Here is a 22,370-nt window from a genome sequence, read left to right as displayed (position 1 = left end):
AATTTTTTGGACTTTTCGTTAGTTTTCCTTAAAATAAAAGGCTCAAAATTAAAAAGATAGAACAACGTGCACCTTTCATTTGGAAACGATGTCTTTTTTTTGAGTTTTAGCACTTTCCACTAACAAAACGATACCACTTTTCGGGTTTTTGAGAATTGTTCGAGTTCTATGACATGTTTATTTAGTTGAAAAGAGAGAAATCATGAATTGATGAGGGAAAAAATGATGAAAATGGGATCAACAATGGGATCGTTCCTTTGTATCCTTGATTTCTAAGGAGATAGGAACCCCAAGATATCATTCATGATTTATTATTAGATTACAGATTTTAACGAGACACCGGTATATTTATTTATTTATTATATATATACATGTACACACTAAAAGTCAAGAATTAGAAAATTTTTACTACTTAAATATTTGTAAACGATTTCAAAAATCAAGAATCATAATAATTTCAATTCAACAGAGTATCAATAGTGAGGGACTATTAACATGGGATGCCAAGTTTGCGGTTGTAAACTCCAAAAGCATAGAGCATACAAAATTGTAAAAGTAGAGCATTTCCTTTCCATAACTTCTTTACAAAACATTTATTTAATAATTTTCTTTTGCTTGTGACATTTTATGTTGCCACATTTTCACCATAAATTCTTTGGAACCAAGTTTCCATGTTTCTGCAGGGCTCTACTGCCACTTTTTTTGTGATTTCTTCCCTTCCCATAACCTTGATTCCAAACCTCTCTCTCTCTCTCTCTCTCTCTCTCTCTCTCTCTCCAGAATCCCATTTCATATCTCTGTTGGAAGTCCAGACTGTGTCCAAGCGGCATACCCACCAGCTATATCTGTAATGCCGGTGAAACCCTGCAAAATTAAGATTAAAGAACAAAGCTCCAGTCAGCTTTTATCAATTCTTTGATTGCAAGGATGGAAAGCCATTGAGATATTCAACCATGTTTGGACCCCAAAAAAAAAAAAAAAAAAAAATCTAAAAAGGTTCTTCACAACTAAGTCTCTTGTAACTCCATTTCATAGTAAAAAACACTTAAAGCACTGATTTGAAAAAGAAAAAAAAAACCCTAGACCGAACTATTCTTCCACCCGACTATTAGTTTATCCGACATTAAAAATTGATTGTTGAAGGCTTTTTTTCTTCTTCTAATTTTATTCTTGAGCTATTTCTCAGTAACATTAACAGTTGGATCGAACTGCAATTACGCCACATTATTATTACTGATAGGTAAGGGCATGTATCTTCTAATTTTATTCTTGAGCTACTATTGCACCAGCCTATTATTTGACCGGTACATTAACAACTGATAGGCAAGGGTTTACTTTATTATTTTTATTTATAATTTGATTCTCAAGTGTTTTTCACTATCATTAACAGTTGTGAGAAGGCTACGCTAATTAAGTATCCCAAAAAACAAAGCATTGCATCCTTTTCTAGCCAATAAAAAAAACGATTTTTGTCATAAATACGCGATTAAACGACACATTCTGGCTTCGGCTAAATTCTTTTCGGAATTGAATATGCAATACAAGTTCTAAAAACTAGTTGATAACGACGTTCAACCCAAATGTGATCCATATTTTTCAGCTTCTTCAACCATAAGTAATTACTTAATGCCAAAGTAAAAAGCTGTGGAGGGTAATGTCCTTACAGAAGCTACAAGATCAGTTGCAGCCATCATGGATCTTTTCCCAAGCTGGCATCCCTAAAAGGCCAAAAGATCAAATTAAACACTTAACTGGGGTAGAAATTTACTGAAAATAATTGGAAAAGAAAAAGGCAGCAAAAAATGTACTTAGTAATTTGAACTCACAACTATAATCTCATCATGTTTTCTGAAATGTGATGACACTTGTTCTAGAAATTCTTGGTTCTTTGTCATCCCTGCATACAAGAACAACAGGATTACATAAAAATGGTAATTAACTAAAATAATCCAAATTAAAAAAAAAAAAAAAAGTCAAGAAAAAGATGTGGATCGGAAGAACAAAAAATGAACCTGATCCAACTTTGTACAAGTAGGGAATGTTGACAGCCCCAGGGGCATGTCCTGCACTGAACTCCTCAGGAGTCCTACACAAAAACAAGAACAGTTAAACAAAAAGTAGACAAAGTGCTTAACTTAATAAAAGATAATTAGATTACCTGACATCCAAATATTTGTGTCCAGCTTGAAGAAGCTCATGTGCCACACGAACCGGCACCGAAGTTGGGACCCCCACAGCCTCCAAATTTCTCTTCTGAGCAGCTTTCACACTTTCCCAGTTGCCAAACAACAAGATCCCAAGTTGGTGAAAAACATAATAAATAACGATCTGAAAGTAATCTTGAGATTTTCACACTCCCGTTTTCTCCTCTTTCACTCAGTTGTTAGTTCATCCTTTTTTCTTAACTTTGGATGAAATAAATCAAAAAGAAAATCAAGGGACATAAAGGACAACGCAGACGGAGAAAACGAGAGCCTGAAAATCACTATACCTAACAATATTATCATACTTGCATAAACAGAATTTTCACTTTTTTTTAAACTTACCAGGAGTTGAAGTTCTTGTTTTGGAGTCCAGTGCCGAGTCTCTTCCCGTTTAGAGAAAGCGAAGATTTGTGGTTGAGATTTTGAGAAGAAAAAAGCGAAGGGGGTTGAATTGCAGCAGAGCCAGTAAGGCACGAAGAATACACAAACGAAATCGCCACCATATTTCTAACTATATACGTTTTCGATCGGTGTTTTGGTATCTGAGATTTTCAGATTGCAAATGCAGTGTTTCAGCAGAGAAATATGGAAAATGGTGGTGGTTAGTGTGGTGGAAAATGGTCTGAGGAAGTGTGTAATATAAATTTAATGGGTGTGCGTCAGCAGAAGAAGGCAGAGAGATGATGCCACGCCGAGTCTTGGTGTTCTGGTTTTTTTTCGGATAATAAACCCAAAAGACGAGGCACACATACTTTTGCATGGATAAGTTTCAACTGTTTCAACGTTTGTCTTAATCCTGATGAGTCAAAATTTATAAAAAATAAAAATAAAAAATAAATAAATAAACAGCCAACGTATGATGCATGTGAGTCTACTGCATGTATGTATACACCTTGGTGGATGAGACTGCTGACAAGATTTTTTTTCAGTGTTCTGGAGACTTTGATATTATCCAACCATTTACAATCTCATATTATTATAAAAACCTTACAATACACCGTTGTATTATATTAACTCATGCTTGAATGATTAGATTGTAACTGTCAAAATTTGTAAATTTAGTCGTACACTACAACGGTACATCTCATACAATGATGCATTATAAAATTTTAAATTTATTGAAATATTTAAATTTTTATATAAACATCTAAGGTGAATATAAATATGTGATTAAGAGCAGGTTGATCCAACAGCTACAAACAGAGGTCCACTTTAAAAGTTATAATAACTTCAGTCGTTGGATCAATTTTCAATGATACGAATTATCTGATTTAGTGGATTAGAAGAAAGGGATCCTCTTTCCTAAATATGTGTGATTAAGAGCAGGTTGATAGACGGACAAGGTGTTTATAAATGCATTCTTGAATGCTAAGATAATGAACCCATTCACAGTGCAGCAACATACGTGTCATGATGCCGTAATTCTTTACATACACATTTCAATATCGTAGCACACTCTTGTTTAATCATCTTCATTTAATTTATTCAGTATGATGGTAAAAATAATCAAGTCACTTAAAAGATAGACAAACGTACGTACCATTGCTTATATAGTTGTAAGATAAACAACCCCCAAAGTGTGGTGGGGTAGGATAAACAACGACAATGATTATGTATTATCTCGAGAAATCTTTTTACGTGATGACAATACCACAATTTTCAACATTACATGTTACAAACTCGAGATCTGCACAAATATAAGACCTAAACCCAATGTGCATACGATGACCACTGTCCATATAACATTATATAAGTTTTCACATTTTTCTAATAAAAAATATCTGTTATTGTAAAACTATATTAGATCGTTTTACGTATTGATCAACCGGTAAATTGTGTAACACTAACACAACAGAAATATAAACGGTAAAACTGAACACAACCGTATTGATCACCCGCCAAAAAAGACCGTTGAGAAATTTGGGTTGGACTTAAATACAAGGCCTAAATTGAAGGAGCTATTACTTGGGCCCATCCAGCCCAGATTAATCCCCGCGAATCTCCGTTGATTTTTCAGGTGGAATGTGAGAGCAGAAATGGCGACCTTGGCGTTCACGGGCCTAACATCTCCGCCGTTCTCGACGTCGCGCCGGTCTCCGTTGACCCACGGAAGATTCCAAATCCCCTTCCTCCATAAAACCCTGAAATGGGGTCAGAGATCTCTGCTTCTTCCCATAACATGCTCGTCCACCGAACCAAATCAAAACGCCGACGATTCCGAACCCAAAACGGCGTCGTTGGCCCCGTCGTCTTCGAGTGACTTGACCTACAAACTCTACGCAGGGCTCGGAGGTGTTGGGTTTCTCGAGACGACTTACTTGACTTACCTCAAGCTCACAAATTCCACTGCATTCTGCCCCACTGGCGGCGGCGGCGGAGGCGGAAGCTGCGGCGACATCCTCAGTAGCGATTACGCCGTCGTTTTTGGTACCCTCTTCAACTCCATACCGAACTCAATTCAAATTTTTTATTATCCCGAAACAAGAAAAAGTGAAAATTTGGATTTGGATTTGGGTTTTTGTGTATTGGAAATTGAATTGAGTTGCATTGCATTGCGCGCAAGGTGTTTGACAAAAGTTCCCTTTTGGATTTCCCAGGTGTTCCTCTTCCGCTGTTCGGAATGGTTGCTTATGGGTTAGTTGCTACTCTGGGTGTGCAGCTACTGACTGCAAAGAAGTTGCCTTTTGGAATTAGTGAATCTAATGCTCGCTTAGTTTTGCTCGGGACTACAACTTCCATGGCAGCTGCTAGCGCTTGCTTTTTGTACATTCTTAGCACCAAATTTTCGGGAGCTTCTTGCTCGTATTGCTTGTTATCTGCTCTGCTCTCTTTCACCTTGTTTTTCACCGCCTTGAAGGTGAGCTTTTGGATATTGTTCTTTTTATTTTCTTTGATTTGATGTTGTTAATGGCAGTGATTTAGTATTTGGTTTTTCTGAATTGTAGGATTTTGGGTTGGAAAAATTACAGAAGGAAGTGGGTTTGCTGTTTTGTATAGCTAGCTTAGTGGTTGTGACTCTCAACAGGTCATATAGTGCTCTTCCACCTGTGCCCTCAAGGTGATAAACCTCGCTCGTGGCTTTATATTTTTCAGTTTTACGGATATGTTAGTTTGGCAAGCTATTTAATGATATGGACCTATATTCTGCTCTGAAGCTCAATCTTCTAGGATTATGAGCATGCCTTTCCAACTAATTTGATAGAGGAAATCGAAATGTAAATATTTTAAGAATGGCAGTTTGATTCGTGGGAAATATTGGAGACTGAGAAACATAAGTGTTTTAGTTATTTTCAAATTTTTATGTAAAGGAGATGTAGGGAAATCCAATGTTCATAAACATTGTTTAGGTTTGAGTTTGATGCTCTAAGCATTCACGACCATATATTACGAGGGTCGCTGTGGCTTTACATCACTTTTATAACTTTTATTCTCAAGCAAGTATCTGTGACCGGAGTTTAGTGACCCTTGATATGAATTGATCGCTCTTTGATCATGTGGTACTTGGCTATTTGTGTGGAAGGAAATAAGATCAGTTTTCTGTGTGTACTGACCTCATCACCTTTATCTTAAAATCCCAAACCTGTCCCATGATTTTTTTTGGATCTGATTCACCATGTCATTATTTAACAAATTTCAAAGTTCACAAATATAATATTTGGTAGCTTATGCTAGTTGGTTACTTTTTTGTCAGTTTTGCGTGCTTATTGCCCTGATATTGTTTCCTTGTTACATTTCTTTTGTTAACAGCCCATCTGAAATTGATCTTCCATATTTTTCAACTGAGATAACAACACCATCAAGCCCGTTTGCAATAGCTCTTGCAAAGCATCTGAGTGCTATTGGTGCTAAAATGTATGGGGCTTTCTGGTGCTCACATTGTGTCGAACAAAAGCAGGTACTTAGATCTTAGATTCCTAATTAAATTTGATTCACTCATGATGCTTTTCTCTCTATCATCTTTCCTAAGTTTTCCCTTCGGTTCTTCTAACGAATAATGTTATCCATTAAGTTGTACTCCCAACCAGTGTTTTCAATATTTTAGCTGTCCCACGTGAGTAATAGAAAACTATGGTCTATCAATAGAAATTGGCCCCCAAGTTCACCTAAAAATGATGCCTAGCGACTTAAGTTAACATTACATAAAATTCTATGGAAACTGGAAACTTTTATTTTGTTGGAAGAAACTAGAAACGTAGAAAGTAACCCATGCCTACGAATACAAGCCAATGTTTCATATTCACGTATGATAGGCTTAATTGCAAAATATGTTATATAATGATATACATACATCCTAAATTTAATACAAAATATCTTATTTTACGTATTAAATATCTTCTCGAAATATCCGTCGATATATGAGCTATCGATATTTCCGTAAAGATCGATTTTAAAACCTTCCTCCCAGCCAATCATTTCAGACTTCATGAAAAACATTTTGAATGAACATAGCGTTCGTCTGTTGTATGTTCAGACTTCTGATGTATCCTGTTTGTTTTGTGCATCATGTAGATGTTTGGAAGTGAGGCAGCAAAACTGTTGAACTATGTTGAGTGCTTCCCTGGTGGATTTAGGAAGGGAACTATAATGCAAAAAGAATGCTTTGATGTCGGAATTGAAGGTTTTCCTACATGGGTGATTAATGGGCAGGTGATAAATCTCCTCATGGATGATTCACTATCTTCATTTGGTCACCTTGTTTGTATGTTGTCATGCACACCGTGTTTTAATATCAATACGAAACTCTAGCTGCAAGTTCGTCCCATCTATTACGATTAACTTGGTTCTGATAAAGCTCGGTGCTTCTTACAGGTATTGAGTGGAGAAAAAGAGTTGATGGAGCTTGCACAGGAATCTGGGTTTGATTTAAAGGAATTTAATCAGACTCCCTAGATTAAGCCACGGCGTTTGGTATGTCATCACTCGTAAAGATCATAGAAAACTTGTACGATTTACATACCCGATCATATATCACGAAAACTAGGCACCTCGAGGTGTTATATCTTGTACATTGTTGCCTGTATTGATTATGATTCAGTGGACCAAAGAAGCTAGTTAGAGTTGTACATCGGAAAATTTTTCCTAAATTGCAAGATTCAAGACTCTTTTCTAATATATTTGTCCACAAAATCTTCTGTCTCCTTCTGTTCTATTTGCTACCGAAACGCCCTTGGCCGGAAGAACATGAAAATCTGGTGTCTCACCGAGTATATACACCAGGTGACAGGGCGGAATCACGGTGACAGGTTAGGAGTAGATGAGGCATGACATCATTGGGGCGTCTAATTTTACGTGGGCTTTTCTTTTGGGTCAAGTTATGATTGTGGGCTTTGGTAATGAAAACGAGCCATGAAATTAAAGCCCATTTTAAGATGAACAATGAAATCACAACCAAACATCACTACCGGTTAAAAGCTAAACCTAATCGGACAAAAAGATTCGGTATGGACCTTCCCAATAATTTGAGCTAACTTTAACTTCTATCAATCAACGAGCGAATAGGATGAGATCATGCTTGGCTTGCTTTGGAAGTTACGTAACCCATACTTCCTAATGTCGTGTTATCAACGCTATTCGTTTAAAAAAATTACTTATAGAATGTCACGATCAATTATGCATACGCGTAAGCTGATCTTAACTGTTCATATACATTAAGCTCCACATACATCAACGACCATGATCAGTCTAGCGCTTGTCTTATTGACCCTAGCACTCACTACCCAAATTGCCAAATAGCTTCATGACTATTAATGCATAATAGGTCTCATGTGTATCAACGATCAAAACAATCCTACGCACACACCTTATAAGTTTAGCCCCAAGTCAACTGGTTATGAACCTTACATGCATTAACGGGAAATACCAACCTCGACGCATGACAAATCACAACCCAAATTAGAATTATTTCTTTAATTAGCTAGTAGATTAAGGCTTGACCACATGCCCATTGCCATAAACACTTCTTACTAGTTCAACCCTTCATGAGACTTTATCTCCTCTCCTCTTGCGTTTTTTTATCTTTGTCCACTTTCTAATTCGAATGAGGATCCTCTTTGTGAGGATTCTCAAGATCTTCCAATCACATCCGTTCATTTTATATCATGTGGTCAGATATCATTGTAAATTTTTTTATTTAAAATTAAATATAAATAGAATCTGATAGAAATTGACTGCATGATGTATAATTAAGAGACGTAATTAGAAGATCCGGAGAGGATCCTCAATGTTATAATTCAATCAACAAAATGCCAAGTCAGCAGTCAGCCAACCAAATCGTTATCCGACTCGGACACCCCGGGCCCTACCTGGTCCCTCCAATAACCGAAGATGCTTCCGAATATTCCAATCGCCCCCTGATTTTCTGAGGCAGTTACCAATTAATTACCCTTGTCGTCGCCTACATAATATCTCTCATCAAACGCCATCGACCCCCCCCCCCTCCCTTCCCATTTCAAAATTCTTTCACAATTCACCGCACTTTCTCGGCAACCAAACAGGCAACAAGAAAATAATAGAAAAAGAAAGAAGAAGAAAAATGCATACTCAAATCTCCGATTCCGAGCAGCAGGAACTCATCGAAAAGCTCGACATCTTCAAGATCAAAGGACGAGATAAACGCGGCCGCACCGTCCTTCGCATCATCGGCAAATTCTTTCCAGGTATTTTAGGCCTCGGTTAACGTGGCTTTTGTGAAAAGCACTTCTGTTTCAAAGTACTTGTGCTAGAAATGCTTTTGTTAAAGGTTCTTTGACTTTTTTTTTTATCAAAAGTTCAAGGCATCCTGGAAGTGCTTTTCTAAAAAGCGCTTTTATGACGTGTAAAGTTTTTCTGCCAATTTTAAAGCGCTTTTAGCAGTTCAAAAGATTATTCCCTAACGGATCGTTAATTATTCTTCGTAATCAACATTTCTCCTTTATTTAATTTAATTTTCTGATTTCTTTTTGTATTTTTGAATTATTTAGCTCGAATTGTGAGCGTGGATGCTCTGCGGAAGTATTTGGAGGAGAGGATATTTCCAGAGATCGAGAAAAAGCCGTTCGCCGTGCTGTACGTGCACACCGGAGCCCAAAGGTGCGAGAACTTCCCCGGGATCTCAGCCGTCCGATCAATCTACGACGCCGTACCAATCGGCGTCCGCCAGAATCTCGAAGCCGTGTATATCCTCCACCCCGGCCTCCAGGCCCGGCTCTTCCTCGCCACCTTCGGCCGCTTCTTTTTCACCGGCGGGTAATTAATTTAATCAATTAATTTACTCGAACGTCAGAAGCGCATGTTAGCATTTTCTTGTGAATTGTACTAACGTGCGCGTGTGGTGCGGCGCAGGGTGTATGGGAAGCTGAGGTACGTGAGCAGGTTGGATTATCTGTGGGAACATGTGAGGAGGAACGAGATTGAGTTGCCTGATTTCGTGTACGATCATGATGAGGACTTGGAGCACCGTCCGATGATGGACTATGGATTGGAGAGCGATCATCCGAGGGTGTACGATGCACCCGCGGTGGATTCACCCGTGTCGACGTACTCCATGAGATGCATCTCCTAGCTTGTCCGTACTAATTAGGGTTAAAATTACATGGGATATTTTCGAATGGGCTTCCATTTAAGTAGACGGTAATTGAGAAGTAGTTTTTTTTTTTCCTTCTCTCTTTGTTACAATTTAGTAGTTGATTAGGATAAATATGGTTGTACGTAGTATAAATTTAAAATTTCAATGTTTGGTATATATTACTTAGGCGGTGGAGTATTTATCTATGCACTTACAATTTCAACCTCCACATAGATCCGCCCAGTGTTTAAATTATTGATATCGTGAAAATATCGATGTGTAAATTTGTGAAAATATAGATTGATATATTGATATCGCTATATGTTGCCTTCGATGGAAACGTTGGAATTTGCTCAAAAACAGGAAAAATTTAAAGAATGCCATATGGCAGGTTATCGATATTTAATTGATTTGTTGGAAATATTGACAAACTATGTTGATTTTAGCCGAAATTTAAGAGTTTCTTCGATATATGGTGACATCACCCTTTCCATATATTTCTCTGGTTTTTCTAATCCAAGAAATTTCAAACACTAGTTCTGCCTCATTAATTGACATCAACAATCGAATTGAATAAATCAAACAAAAACAACGGATATAATTAAATATGAGTGTGTAACAGGTTAAAAATAGCGTGTTTATCATTTATTTTCCACTTAGTATTCCAATTAACGGTAGCATAAAACATATTTAAAGTTGCTTTTTTATATAAATAGATGATAAAGCCACTAGGAATAGCCTAGTGGTGAGGTGTGGGGTAGAATTGGGTCCCAGGTTCGAAACTTTAAAATATATGTATGATATGTACATGATGCTACAGTAATACATGGACTAGGAGATACATGATGCATGTACCTTGTTTAATACGAAATATGAAGATAAGCTAAAATAATGAACTTTGACTATAATTATTTGAAAATAAAATAATCAATTATTTGCGAAGGTAACCTAAAGCAATGAACTTTGACTATAATCTATATAATAGAAAGTGGGAGCCCCAATTTGAGGTCATGCACATGAGGCAAAAACTTTGGGGTCACGCATTTGATAAAAATATTAGGACAAAATTGCTTCTCAAACAAAAAAAATCTAAAAGCAACCTAATATAATACATCAAATAATGTAAGGGTAATTTGGTAGTCATAAAATATAATATAAATATAAGTGGGAAGACAGATGAGTTTAAAAAAATAGAACGATGAGTGAAAGTTGATGGTGCCCACGTGAAGGGGAAAGAAAAATACAATTAAAAAATAAGAAAAATCATGAATATTGTGTTTAAAACATCTTAAGAGGTGCGTAGTGTCGGTGATAAATTAGTAAAGTTTTTTTATAAAAAAAAATTAGTATTTTACAATAGGTTAGCAATAATGTGATTCAATCAGTTGTTTATTAAATATTATTTTCTTTATAAAAACAAGTATTTCGCATTCGGATAATAATGTGATTAAATTAATTGTACACTAAGAGGAGGGAGTAAGCTTAACCTCACAATGGGCTAGCAATCAGTTGTTTATTAAATATTATTTTTCTAATTTTAATGTAAATTCAATAAAATGTAGATGGAAATTAAAAAATCGCTTTTATTAATATGGATTCAACAGCTTTGATTAGTTAAAAGACCGCTTTCATTAAATGTATTTATTATTCATTTCCATCTACATTAATAAATATATTTCAAACATGTAAATCACGCATAACACGTCGTGATTCAAAAAATGTCTTATGCATACGCATAAGCGTGTGCAAGGAAGCTAGTTCTTAGAAAAGAAATAATTATGTGTAGATACTAGATGGAGTGAACCACATTATACGTTTCCTCTTACATATTCTTTGTATTGGATATGCGAGTACAATTCTTCATTTTTAAGCAGTCACTCCAATCTTTAACTTTTTTTTTTTGGTAAAATTTAACTAATTTTTTTGGGTAAATTACATAGTAGCCCCTCAAGTTTGAGATCTATTACAAACTTATACAACATCTTCAAAACATTTTATTTTCATACCTCACGTTCTATTTTATTTCAAAATAATACCTCCGTTACATTTTTCATCCATTGATCCATTAAGTGCTGACGTGACTTCCACATTTGTGCTACGTGGCTAGATATGGGTTGGGAGGATAATGGGATCTGGGTTTCAAGTATTCTGGTTTTTTTTTTTTTTAATTTAGAAGATTAAGGTTTTTTTTTTAATTAAAAAAAAATTTGTTGTGGCACATATTTGGCAGTCACGTCAGCACTTAACGAATCAATTGATGAAAAATGTAACGAGGGTATTATTTTGAAATAAAATATAACGTGAGATATGAAAGTGAAATGTTTTAAAGATGTTGTATTGGGTTATAATAGACCTCAAACCTGATGAGCAACTATGTAATTTACTCAATTTTTTTTAATGTTCATTTACTTATATTATAACATTTGTTCTGGTGTATTCGTTCGTGTTTCAAGCGTATTGAAAAATGGAATTGGATCCTTCAAAACTGAGCCCACTAATCAATGAATCCGGACCATTGAAATTTGATACAACGGCTACACACATGGGATCCCTCTAAAAATTATAATAATTGTAGCCGTTAGATCAAATTTCAATGACTTGAATTTATTGATTAGTGAGTTCAATTTTGAATGATCCGGAGGGGATCCTTCGAAAGACCACTTTTAACTAAGGGGTAGTGATTTCGACCCCCTTTTTTGTTTGTGCTCTCTGTTAATCTTGACCGTTGATTTATCTTCTCATCTGCATTCAACTTGTAAACTTCGAACTTAACCAGATTGAAACGGCGTCCTTTTGTGTTGCTCGGATCTCTCTCAACCAAAAGCCACCACCAGGTCCACCACCTTCCCTTCAACGAAACGACCGCCACCTCCACAACCAAAATCACCTATTTTTTCACGGCCGTCACAGAAAACCCCATTGCCGCCTCCACCATGAACCCCACCGCCAAAATTAATTGCCTATTCATCATCTGGATCTTCTACTATCGTCATACATTTTGTTTCTTATTTAATTTATTGATTTTCATATAATAGATAATTAAGAAATAGATTACAATTCGTTTACAGTTAGTTCATGACATCACGACATCATGACAAAATGTGTGTCCAATAATAAGTGTCCTCCGATCCTAACTTATATATATAAATAATATTAGAGAATTTATATTAGCATTTCAAAAATCTCATTCTACACTCTTGTTTGAGCTCAAAATTACACTATCGGCCCGAGTAATCAAGGTCATTGAATGAACATAATTTTAGACCGTTGTATGATAAAGTGGTTGAAATAATTTTATATTATTATTAAGAAATAATATTGTGATTTTAATCATGATATTATCTCTTAGTAATATATTAAATTATTTGAACCTAATATTACTCTAAGTCCGGGTGAAGCAAGCAGTATAGTTCAAATTAATTTGGGATGACCGGTAGCACACGTGTATATTGAAACAGTTTGGAGTGAAGATTAGCATATGGGATTTGATGGTCTCCAAAAGTACAATCATGGTCTTGGATAATAATGAGATATAGACTAGGCTTTTTTGCATGGTGATGGGTATTGTCAGATTGGGTGCAAAGTTATTAGAATTGATTATGGGAATGGACAAGGATTGTCTGCCTTCCTACTTTTGATGCCCTTCTGTGCCCTCCTGTTTATGTGGTCACGGTTAAGCCACGTCAACATTTTATATTATTTTTTTTATAGAAATAATAAGACAAAATGAATAGTAATATAAAATGTTGATGTGACTTAACCGTGATCACACAAAACAAAAAGGCACGGGAGGGCACTGGAAATGGGAGGGCAGATAATCCTTGTCTGGTAGGAATACAATGTGCATACCGCGTGAAAGGGTATTTCGAGATCTCAAAAGGATACATGTTGTTCCTCTTGTAAGTCTACAGACTAGGAAGATTTTTGCCGAAATATATTTAAAATAATATCAGTTATTTTGATATTGATTTTGGGATATTCGAAAAAGGTCTCTATTGCATAATCATATGATTACAAGGTTCAACTTTAAGTTCTTATATTTTTGCGTTGGTAATGAATGGGTTAATGGATATTTCAAGATGATGTCTTTTGGTGTATGCTTTTCGCAAATGATATAGTGTTGGTAGATGAAACTCAATAGTGCGTAAACGCAAAGCTTAACCTTTGACAAGAAATGTTGGAATCTAAAGGTATTCGCCTTAGTAGGTCAAAGACGGAGTACATGAAGTACAAGTTCAGTGGGAACAAAGGTTCAAATGAGATCAGGATGAGGATTAGAGATTATGACATGAAGTACCAAAGAGCAAACGATTTCGCTATCTTGCAAAAGAACAGAGAATTAGATGAAGATCTCAACCATAAAATACAAGCTAGATGGATGAAGTTGAAGAGTGCATCGTGTGTATTTTGCGACCATCGTATCCCACTAAAGCTTTAGGATGGCAATAAGGCCAATAATGCTTTATGACACAGAATGTTGGGAGGAGGTCAAGTATCAACACATGCAAATGAGTGTAGCGAAGTGGAGAATGTTTCGTTGGATTTATGGGCACGCAAGAAATAACAAGATTAAGAATGAGGACATCTAAGGTAAAGTAGGAATAACCGCAATTCAAGATAAGATGTGAGAAAATTAGTTAGGTGGTTTAGACATATGAACTAAAAACCTACATATGCTCCGGTAAGAAGATACGAATATGAAATAGAGACTCAGGGCAAAATGGCTAAAAGAATATCTAGGAAGACTTGGAAAGAGACTAAGAAAAGACATGAAGTATTTAGACCTAATAGAAGATTTGACACAAAACCGAGGGCAGTGGTGTTTTAGGATTCATACAGTCGACCCACTTAGTGAAATAAAGCTTTATTGTTGTTGTTAGTGCAACATAACATTGCGTTGCACGTGTAACAATCAAACCGAAAAGTTCTCAACTAGTTTTTTTTTTTTTGGACAATTTTCTCAACTAGGTGCAGCAAATAAATAGTTGGAAACATGAGTGAACTAGGAAATTCATCATAGACCATCAAAAACTCTTTAATCGATGCTAGAGATCTTCAGGATTCATCATCACAACAAGAAGTTAAATAATGAAGACTACTTCGGAAGGCAACTCAATCAATTATCTAATGATCGCTAAGACTTCTGCATACAGAGCACAATGAACATCAATCTAGAACTGAAAGCTCCAATCACACACTCTTGGTAGTCACGAAAAACAACACCAATCTCGCACGACTATTTTAAGCAGTTTATCTAAATTTACTGATCGCAATCACATCCGCTTATCGGAAAATACATATTTACAAGCGTTAAACGCGTGCAGAGAAACTAGTATATACTAACATTAATATAAAATGATAATTAGGTAGGGATTGGCCAAAACATCTTGGAATAAAGAGGGGAAGATCCAAGCCCCTCAATGCTATGATCCTCCATGCTAAAAACAGACCCGTCTGGCCTAACCAACTCTCTAAATGCAAGACCAATGTCATTAGAATTTGTGAAGTAAATGCAATTACCTTTACACCCCTCCAACTCTGCAGCCAAAACAGAGAAGCAGCAATCAACAGTCAAGAACAAAGCTTGCTCCCCCAAGCTCTTCACTTCAACCCATCTCCTCCCCAACCCCTCATCACCATCCTCCAACAACTTGTAAACCCTAAAGTCAACCACCTTCAGCTGATCCGCCTCGTAGAATCTCCGCCGGAGGTGACGATAGCGCTGAAAGAAATTGTAATGAACAGAACCAAAACCTCCTACTCGAGAGTTTGAACCCTGGTGATCAAGGTACCTATCAACCACACAAAGCTCCCCGCCACACTCGATTAAATTCTTCCGGTGACCAAGCCCGATCGGAGGTGAAAACGGCACCAATTCCAACGACGACGAATCGATGCAAAAAATTTGACCCCATTTGTCCACAACATAAGGGCGACCCTTGTACACAATCATGTCATCGTAGTCAGAAACTTGATCGTTGATGAGTGTGAGCTTTTGATCACCAATTTTTGCAAAACCCAATTTTCCTTTGTTGTAAATCATGAAAATTGAGCAATAATCTTTGAAATTGGGGGATATAATCACCTTGTTTATACCAAAAATGGATCCGGATCCATTTGTGTCTCTGAGCACACATGATCTGGTCAACGCCACCATGTTTAAGTCCAGCAAATTCAAATCCATGGGGTTTACCACAACACCGTCGTTTAAGTACCCGATCCGCGAGCTGGTGATCGGATTCAGGAGACGGATTTTGCCAGAAGACTCTTCCAGCTTCAGCAGCCAACCCTTGAATGAAGAGGCTGAAGATGATGACGCGGAACGATTTGCATTTGGATCCGGGTCGGGGCGGAGGAGGTAGACGGTGGTTTGGGAGAGGAAGGCAGTGGGCCCTTGGGAGAGCGGAAAAGGGAATCTGGGGGGATTGGAACTTTGGAAGCGGGGAATGGAGGAGCGCCAGGAGCTGCAGACGCTGCGATATCGGAGGTGTTCGAGGTGGGTTTGGAGGCGGTCGGCGATGAGTGGGGGGAGCTGGTGTGGGAGGTTTGTCCAGTCGACTCGGCTGCCGTCCATGGAGGCCTTGTTCTTTGTGGTTGGACTGAAATAATTTGAGGACGACTTCTCTTCATCTTCCTCCATCTCTGTTTCTTTGAAATTGCAGGGCGGTTCAGATCAGTCGGATTTCGAGGTATTCCTCGGATTCAGATTCTCGTGCTGAAATTATATGACACTCTAAACGACTATATGTATTTGTTCGTTGTGTTTTTCTCTAATTTCTCTTATTTAATTGAAATTCATATGCTAACTAAAGTTCTAAGGACTGGAGCATTTTTGCTCATCACAGTAATCGGTAAACTAAGAGGTCGGTGCGATGGCAAGTGCCTTCGTCCATGAGCGGTAGGTCTCGGGTTCGAGACTTGGGAGCAGCCTCTCCATAAATAGGGGTAAGGCTAGCCGACATTCACCTCTCCCAGACCCTGCGTAAAGCGGAAATCTTGTGCACTGGGTACGACATTTTTACAGTAATCGGTAAACTATAGTGTATGCTCATTGTATACTGTATGTGGCACGACTCTTTTGAGTCGTTCATCTAAATTTACTGATCGCAATCACATGCACTTACTAAAAAAGAACTATTTACAAGTGCTGATAGAAGCTAGAATATACTTTCATCAATTCAAATGATGACTCATCAATCTAAATCCACAGTCGCACGACTGTTTTCAACAGTTCATCTAAATTTAGTGATTCCAATCACATATGCTTATTAAAACATGTCTATTTCACAAGCGCTATCGCGTGTACAGAAGCTAGTATAAACTTACGTAAATTCAAATGATAATCAAATTGGGAGTGGCCAAAACATCTTGGAATAAAGAGGGGAAGATCCAAGCCTCTCAATGCTACGATCCTCCATGCTAAAAACTGACCCATCCGGCCTAATCAACTCTCTCAATGCAAGACCAATGTCATTAGAATCTGTGAAGTATATGCAATTGCCTTTACACCCCTCCAACTCTGCAGCCAAAACAGAGAAGCAACAATCGATGCTCAAGAAAAAAGCTTGCTCCCCCAAGCTCTTCAATTCAACCCATCTCCTCCCCAACTCCTCAGCACCATCCTCCAACAACTTATAAACCCTAAAGTCCACCACCTTCGGCTGACCCGCCTCGTAGAACCTCCGCCTGCGGAGAGGATGGCGGAGAAAGTGATTGTAACGAACAGAACCAACACCTCCTTCTTGAGAGTTTGTACCTTGGTGATCCAGGTACCTATCCACCACATAAAGCTCTCCGCAACACTCGATTAAATTCTTACGGTGACCAAACCCGATCGGAGGTGAAACCGGGGTCAATTCCAACGACGAACTGATGCAAAAAACTTGACCCCATTTGTCCACAACAAAAGGGTGACCCTTGTACACAATCATGTCATCGTAGTCAGAAACTTGATCGTTGATGAGTGTGAGCTTTTGATCTCCAGTTTTTGCAAAACCCAATTTTCCTTCGTTGTAAATAAAGAAAATTGAGCAGTAATCTTTGAAAATGGGGGATTTAATCACCTTGTTTATGCCAAAAACGGATCCGGATCCATTTATGTATCTGAGCACATATGATCTGGCCAACTCCACCATGTTGAAGTCCAGCAAGTTCAAATCCATGGGGTTTACCGGAACACCATCGCTTAAGGACCCCATCCGCCAGCTGGTGATCGGGTTCAGGAGACGAAGTTTGCCGGAAGACTCTTCCAGCTTCAGCAGCCAACCCTTGGACGAAGAGGTTGAAGATGATGACGCGGAAGGATTTGGATTTGAATTTGGGTCGGGGCGGAGGAGGTAGACGGTGGTTGGGCAGAGGACGGCAGTGGGCCCGAGGGAGAGCGGAGTAGGGAATCTAGGGATATTGGAACTTTGCAAGGGTGGAATGGAGGAGCGCCAGGAGCTGCAGACGCTGCGGAATCGGAGGTGTTCGAGGTGGGTTTGGAGGAGGTCGGCGATGAGTGGGGGGAGCTGGTGTGGGAGGTTTGTCCAGTCGACTCGGCTGCCGTCCATGGCGGCCTTGTACTTTGTGGTTGGACTGAAATAATTTGAGGACGACTTCTCTTCACTAAATAGAGCTCGGCAGCCGTCAGTTTCTTCTGCTCGTGGATAATTGGAGATTAGGTTTTTGTTTTTCTCCTTGTTCGTGTGTTTGTCGTTGTACGATTTTGTCAGATTGGGCCTTCTACCCTTTGTCCTCGTAAGTCGTTATACGTTTTTTTTTTTTTTTTAATGATATTATTCACACTAACACTATGTTTGGATGGGGAAAATAAACTTAGAATTTGTATAAAAGTCAGAATTTATAAATTGACATGCACCAATTCATTTGTTTGGATTCATAAACATAGAAATTTAGAATTTCCACATGGAAAAAAACTTGGAATTTGGGACCTTCAATTCCCAAGTTTAAATTCCATGTAAATATGTGTTATTTCCCAATTTCTATGATTGAGAGTTTAAAAATAACAAATTTCATATTCAATTCCATATTCTTTTAGGTTAACCAAACAAGAAAATTCACAAATTCTAGAAAATAAAATTTCGTCATTTCAATTACCGTCATTTTAAAATTCCTTTGTAATCTTAAATTTCTTCATCCAAACATAGTGTAAAAGAGATGAAGTAGCTTTAATTTCATAATATACTAGTAATAATATGGTTCAAAGTCGGATTTGGCGAAAATTAAACCTAAGATCTCTTACTTACAAGTGAAAATAATTACTGCTAAACCGTAGTACTAAGTGTTATATGTTTTTAGATTGAATTTTATCTTTTAAGTGCATAATAAAAATTTTAAAGTGTCAATAATAGTTTCAATGCGTATCTAGTAGTTGTTTGGGAAGTTATTTCCTACTTCACTTTGTGCACTCAGCACTTTTTTTTCTTGTTTTAGGATCAAAATTTAAATCATTTTAAAGAAAATTAAGGAAAATAACAAACAATGAGTGCGTAATGGGAAAATAAGAGCGAGAAAATTACAATTTTTCTCTTGGGTTGATGTGCCATGAGTAGTTTTGTTTTTTCCGTATTCCCTAATAAGGCAATTGTCTAAAAAAGGAGGAAGACGATGGAACACAAATGCAAAAACATACAACTCATTTTGACTAACTGACCTAACTTATATTCGTTTGTTAATAATTTGATTAGGCCTAATAGTTGTTGCTAGGAAAGTTATTGGTCCATATAGTACGCATTGTCAACTATGTGCCAACAATGTCATATAGTACGTGTTGTCAACTATGTGCCAACCATGTATGTCAAAATTTTAACACTCCATGAAAAAAGGAAAATATTTAACAAAGGTATTTAGAGTCTTCACTTCAATCCACCTCCCCACTCTCCATCCAACTTATAAACCTTAAACTCTACTTCCTTATCCTGGCAAGGCATGTATAGTCTTCTGTCGTGAGGCGGCGGATCAACGCACCTATCCACCGTATAAATCTCCCCACCACACTCCACCAAATGTTTTCGATGACCAAAACCTATCAACAACGGCGAAAATTGAACCACTTTTGAACCCGATTCGATCCAAAAAACCATATCCATTGACGACGCAACTCTAACCCTTCCAAACAGTCATGTCATCCCAAACAACTGCATCATCCCAATTGGAAATCTGATCGTCCACGATCGTCAGATCCTTGTCTTCAATTTTTGCGAAACCCATGGTCTTCAAAATTTGGGGCAACGATCACCTTGTGTAAACCAAGTCTAAAATCTTCTTCACCCAAAAATCTATGTGACCTATCTCAAATTGTGACACCTATCTACAGTGGCAGATCCAGGAAATAATATTAGGGGGATTAGTAAGAATAGCGCGCGCAAGGTGCAAATTTTTTTATACCAGAAATAACATGCATATCGTCATTTCATCGAGTCTTGGTAGGCTTAAAGTCATTTGAAAATGCATACTACATACATGTTAATGTATGCAAGGGGCAGCACCCAAGGTATTCATGAATATTCATCGGGTTTTGGTAGGCCTAAAGTCGGTTGGAGGGCAAGTATGAAGCCAACTCTAATCTTCAAAAGGGCAACACTCAAGATATCCATGAACATTCACCAAAGTTCGGAGGGTCAGCACCTAAGGTATCTATGGACATTCATCGAAGTTCGGGGGGTCAGCTGACCCCCCATTGCCCCTTAATGGATCCACCAGGTGCCTATCTACAACTAACTTAAGTTAAACACCGCTAATTCATCTGAAAAACACTGGAAAAATTAAAAAAAAAAACAAAAAACAAAAAGAACGCATAACCTCCAAACAAAAAACCACAGTCTCTTAGTACCAACCTTCTCTCCCTTCTCTCGTGCCATTTTCTCTCCATTTTAATTCTAAAGTACTACGATCAGGTGGTATTTTTCTTCACTTGGAAGTAAGATGTCATAGGTTTGAATATAGTAGATAGTGAATTCGACACCAAATTAGGCTACCCATTGTGTGATTTAGCCGAACTCTCCCTCATCTTAGTGTAAAAATATCGATGTACCAAAAAAAAATTCAAAAAGATAGGAGAAAATCAAGAATTCAAAGCTTCAAAATTACAAGATCCATATTTGGAATAAAACACACATCCACATGAATAAGATTATTTCCAGATTCATACCCATAGAGATATTATATTCACACATCCTAAATTACTTCTCTTATATCTTTTTAATTTTTTAATATTTTTACACACCACTAACACTTGTTAGAAAAATACTAAACCAACCCGGTGTCTTTGCAAGCAAAAAAGAAGTAAAAAATTAAAAGAGTGAAAAAAATGATTTCGAGTGTGAATATAATTTTTGGTACCCAAAACGTTCCGAGAGAGGTTGTGGTCCCGAGGGAGGTGGCGGTGGTGGGGAGGGAATGGTGAGCTGCTTTTTGTCGTCTTTGATTTTTTTTATCACTTTTTTTTCTGTTTCTTTCTTTTATTTAAAATTTTGAGAGCAGCAGATGTGGTAATAGGTGGACCAGATGTCAAAATTTTAAGCAAGATACAACAAGACCACATGATTGCAAAAGATTTGAGCAGTGGAAATTATACGGTTAAATTTTCCTTCAACAATCATCCACATTTTTAAGCTTTTATTTGGTTTTTCTTTATTCAATTTATATTGGAGTAGTAAAAACTAATGTTCTAAAAATCGGTCTAGGGTATGGGCGTGATGGTGCCGATGTGATTAAGTCCGAATCGTTAAGAAAAATCAGGTAGCTATTAAGCGCTCTTAGGCGACCTAGGTGGTCTAGACGGCTGTTTAGGAGGCGGTCTAGGTGGAGTAAAGGTTTTCTGGGAAGAAATTCCATTGCTTCGACTCCTTCTCTCTGAAATCCATCAAAGAAGAAGAACTTACAACGTAAAACAAAAGAAGAAGAAAAGAAAATAATAAAAATGAATAAAAGTTTTCGGTTTCAAGACGTCCAAAAGGAATCTCTTGACTGGTGTGAGGGATGGGAAGTTGGGAACCAAGGGTGGAGGAGGGTAATGGTCACACCACACACGTGGTGCTTTTGAAATTGGGGAGGATTCATGCACCTCTTCACACCACACACTTGGGATTTTTATTTTTATTTTTAAGAAAATTAGATATAATCACCAAAATATCTTAACTAATAATCCAGTATGGCATGTATATGTGTTTTTAAATTTTGAATTTGGATACTAATTTTGCATTTTATCAATTTTTATTTATTACTGTATTTATGAATCTCATATAAATATAATTTTTTTGTAAGTGTCAATATGCACTTACTAACAAGATATACAAGAAACTTACCTAAATTTCCCTATGCCGCCTAAGCGCCCTTCTAGATTCTACCTAAGCACTAGGCGCCAGCCCGCCGTCCGACTAACGCTTAACGTTTTTTGAAACCTTGGTAAAAACTAAACCTATTATCTCAAATGGGTATTATTTTTAACCACTTGAATTACAATTTCGCGCACTAAATCTAAGTATGAACTTCTTTTGTGACTTTTGTTACAGTTGACTAAAATACTAATTTGACCAGTCTTGATGAAAATTCAACTTAAAATTACTATCAAACCAATATAATTAAAACGCAAGCATGAAAGTCCAAGTGAGACACCTCAC

At 37.3% G+C, this 22,370-nt stretch overlaps 5 protein-coding genes across 5 annotated transcripts; 2 read left to right on the top strand and 3 right to left on the bottom strand.

The window, feature by feature from the left end:
- Positions 1-439: 439 nt before the first annotated feature.
- Positions 440-2,924, bottom strand: LOC126585590 (thiosulfate sulfurtransferase 16, chloroplastic-like). Its single transcript, XM_050250047.1, has 6 exons — positions 2,547-2,924; positions 2,159-2,269; positions 2,013-2,086; positions 1,827-1,897; positions 1,665-1,718; positions 440-864 (listed from the first exon to the last, which is right to left on the bottom strand). Exons 1-6 carry the CDS (start codon positions 2,705-2,707, stop codon positions 790-792), a joined length of 546 nt encoding a protein of 181 aa, XP_050106004.1. The 5' UTR covers positions 2,708-2,924; the 3' UTR covers positions 440-789.
- Positions 2,925-4,168: 1,244 nt separating this feature from the next.
- On the top strand, positions 4,169-7,314 carry LOC126609713 (thiol-disulfide oxidoreductase LTO1-like). Its single transcript, XM_050277616.1, has 6 exons — positions 4,169-4,631; positions 4,802-5,061; positions 5,150-5,262; positions 5,952-6,099; positions 6,714-6,851; positions 7,014-7,314. Exons 1-6 carry the CDS (start codon positions 4,241-4,243, stop codon positions 7,092-7,094), a joined length of 1,131 nt encoding a protein of 376 aa, XP_050133573.1. The 5' UTR covers positions 4,169-4,240; the 3' UTR covers positions 7,095-7,314.
- Positions 7,315-8,616: 1,302 nt separating this feature from the next.
- On the top strand, positions 8,617-10,087 carry LOC126609714 (uncharacterized). The gene is made up of 3 exons (XM_050277631.1): positions 8,617-8,860; positions 9,164-9,428; positions 9,525-10,087. Exons 1-3 carry the CDS (start codon positions 8,737-8,739, stop codon positions 9,742-9,744), a joined length of 609 nt encoding a protein of 202 aa, XP_050133588.1. The 5' UTR covers positions 8,617-8,736; the 3' UTR covers positions 9,745-10,087.
- Positions 10,088-14,850: 4,763 nt separating this feature from the next.
- On the bottom strand, positions 14,851-16,777 carry LOC126600576 (F-box protein At2g26160-like). Its single transcript, XM_050267166.1, has 2 exons — positions 16,762-16,777; positions 14,851-16,582 (listed from the first exon to the last, which is right to left on the bottom strand). The coding sequence occupies exon 2, from the start codon at positions 16,385-16,387 to the stop codon at positions 15,110-15,112; it is 1,278 nt and encodes a 425-aa protein (XP_050123123.1). The 5' UTR covers positions 16,388-16,582; positions 16,762-16,777; the 3' UTR covers positions 14,851-15,109.
- A 121-nt stretch (positions 16,778-16,898) lies between these two features.
- Positions 16,899-18,411, bottom strand: LOC126600588 (F-box protein SKIP23-like). Its single transcript, XM_050267175.1, has one exon. The coding sequence runs from the start codon at positions 18,297-18,299 to the stop codon at positions 17,091-17,093; it is 1,209 nt and encodes a 402-aa protein (XP_050123132.1). The 5' UTR covers positions 18,300-18,411; the 3' UTR covers positions 16,899-17,090.
- Positions 18,412-22,370: the final 3,959 nt, after the last annotated feature.

This window comes from Malus sylvestris, chromosome 2 (assembly GCF_916048215.2).
Source record: "Malus sylvestris chromosome 2, drMalSylv7.2, whole genome shotgun sequence".
Taxonomy (NCBI): domain Eukaryota; kingdom Viridiplantae; phylum Streptophyta; class Magnoliopsida; order Rosales; family Rosaceae; genus Malus; species Malus sylvestris.
This window is presented reverse-complemented; position numbering and strand designations above follow the sequence as displayed.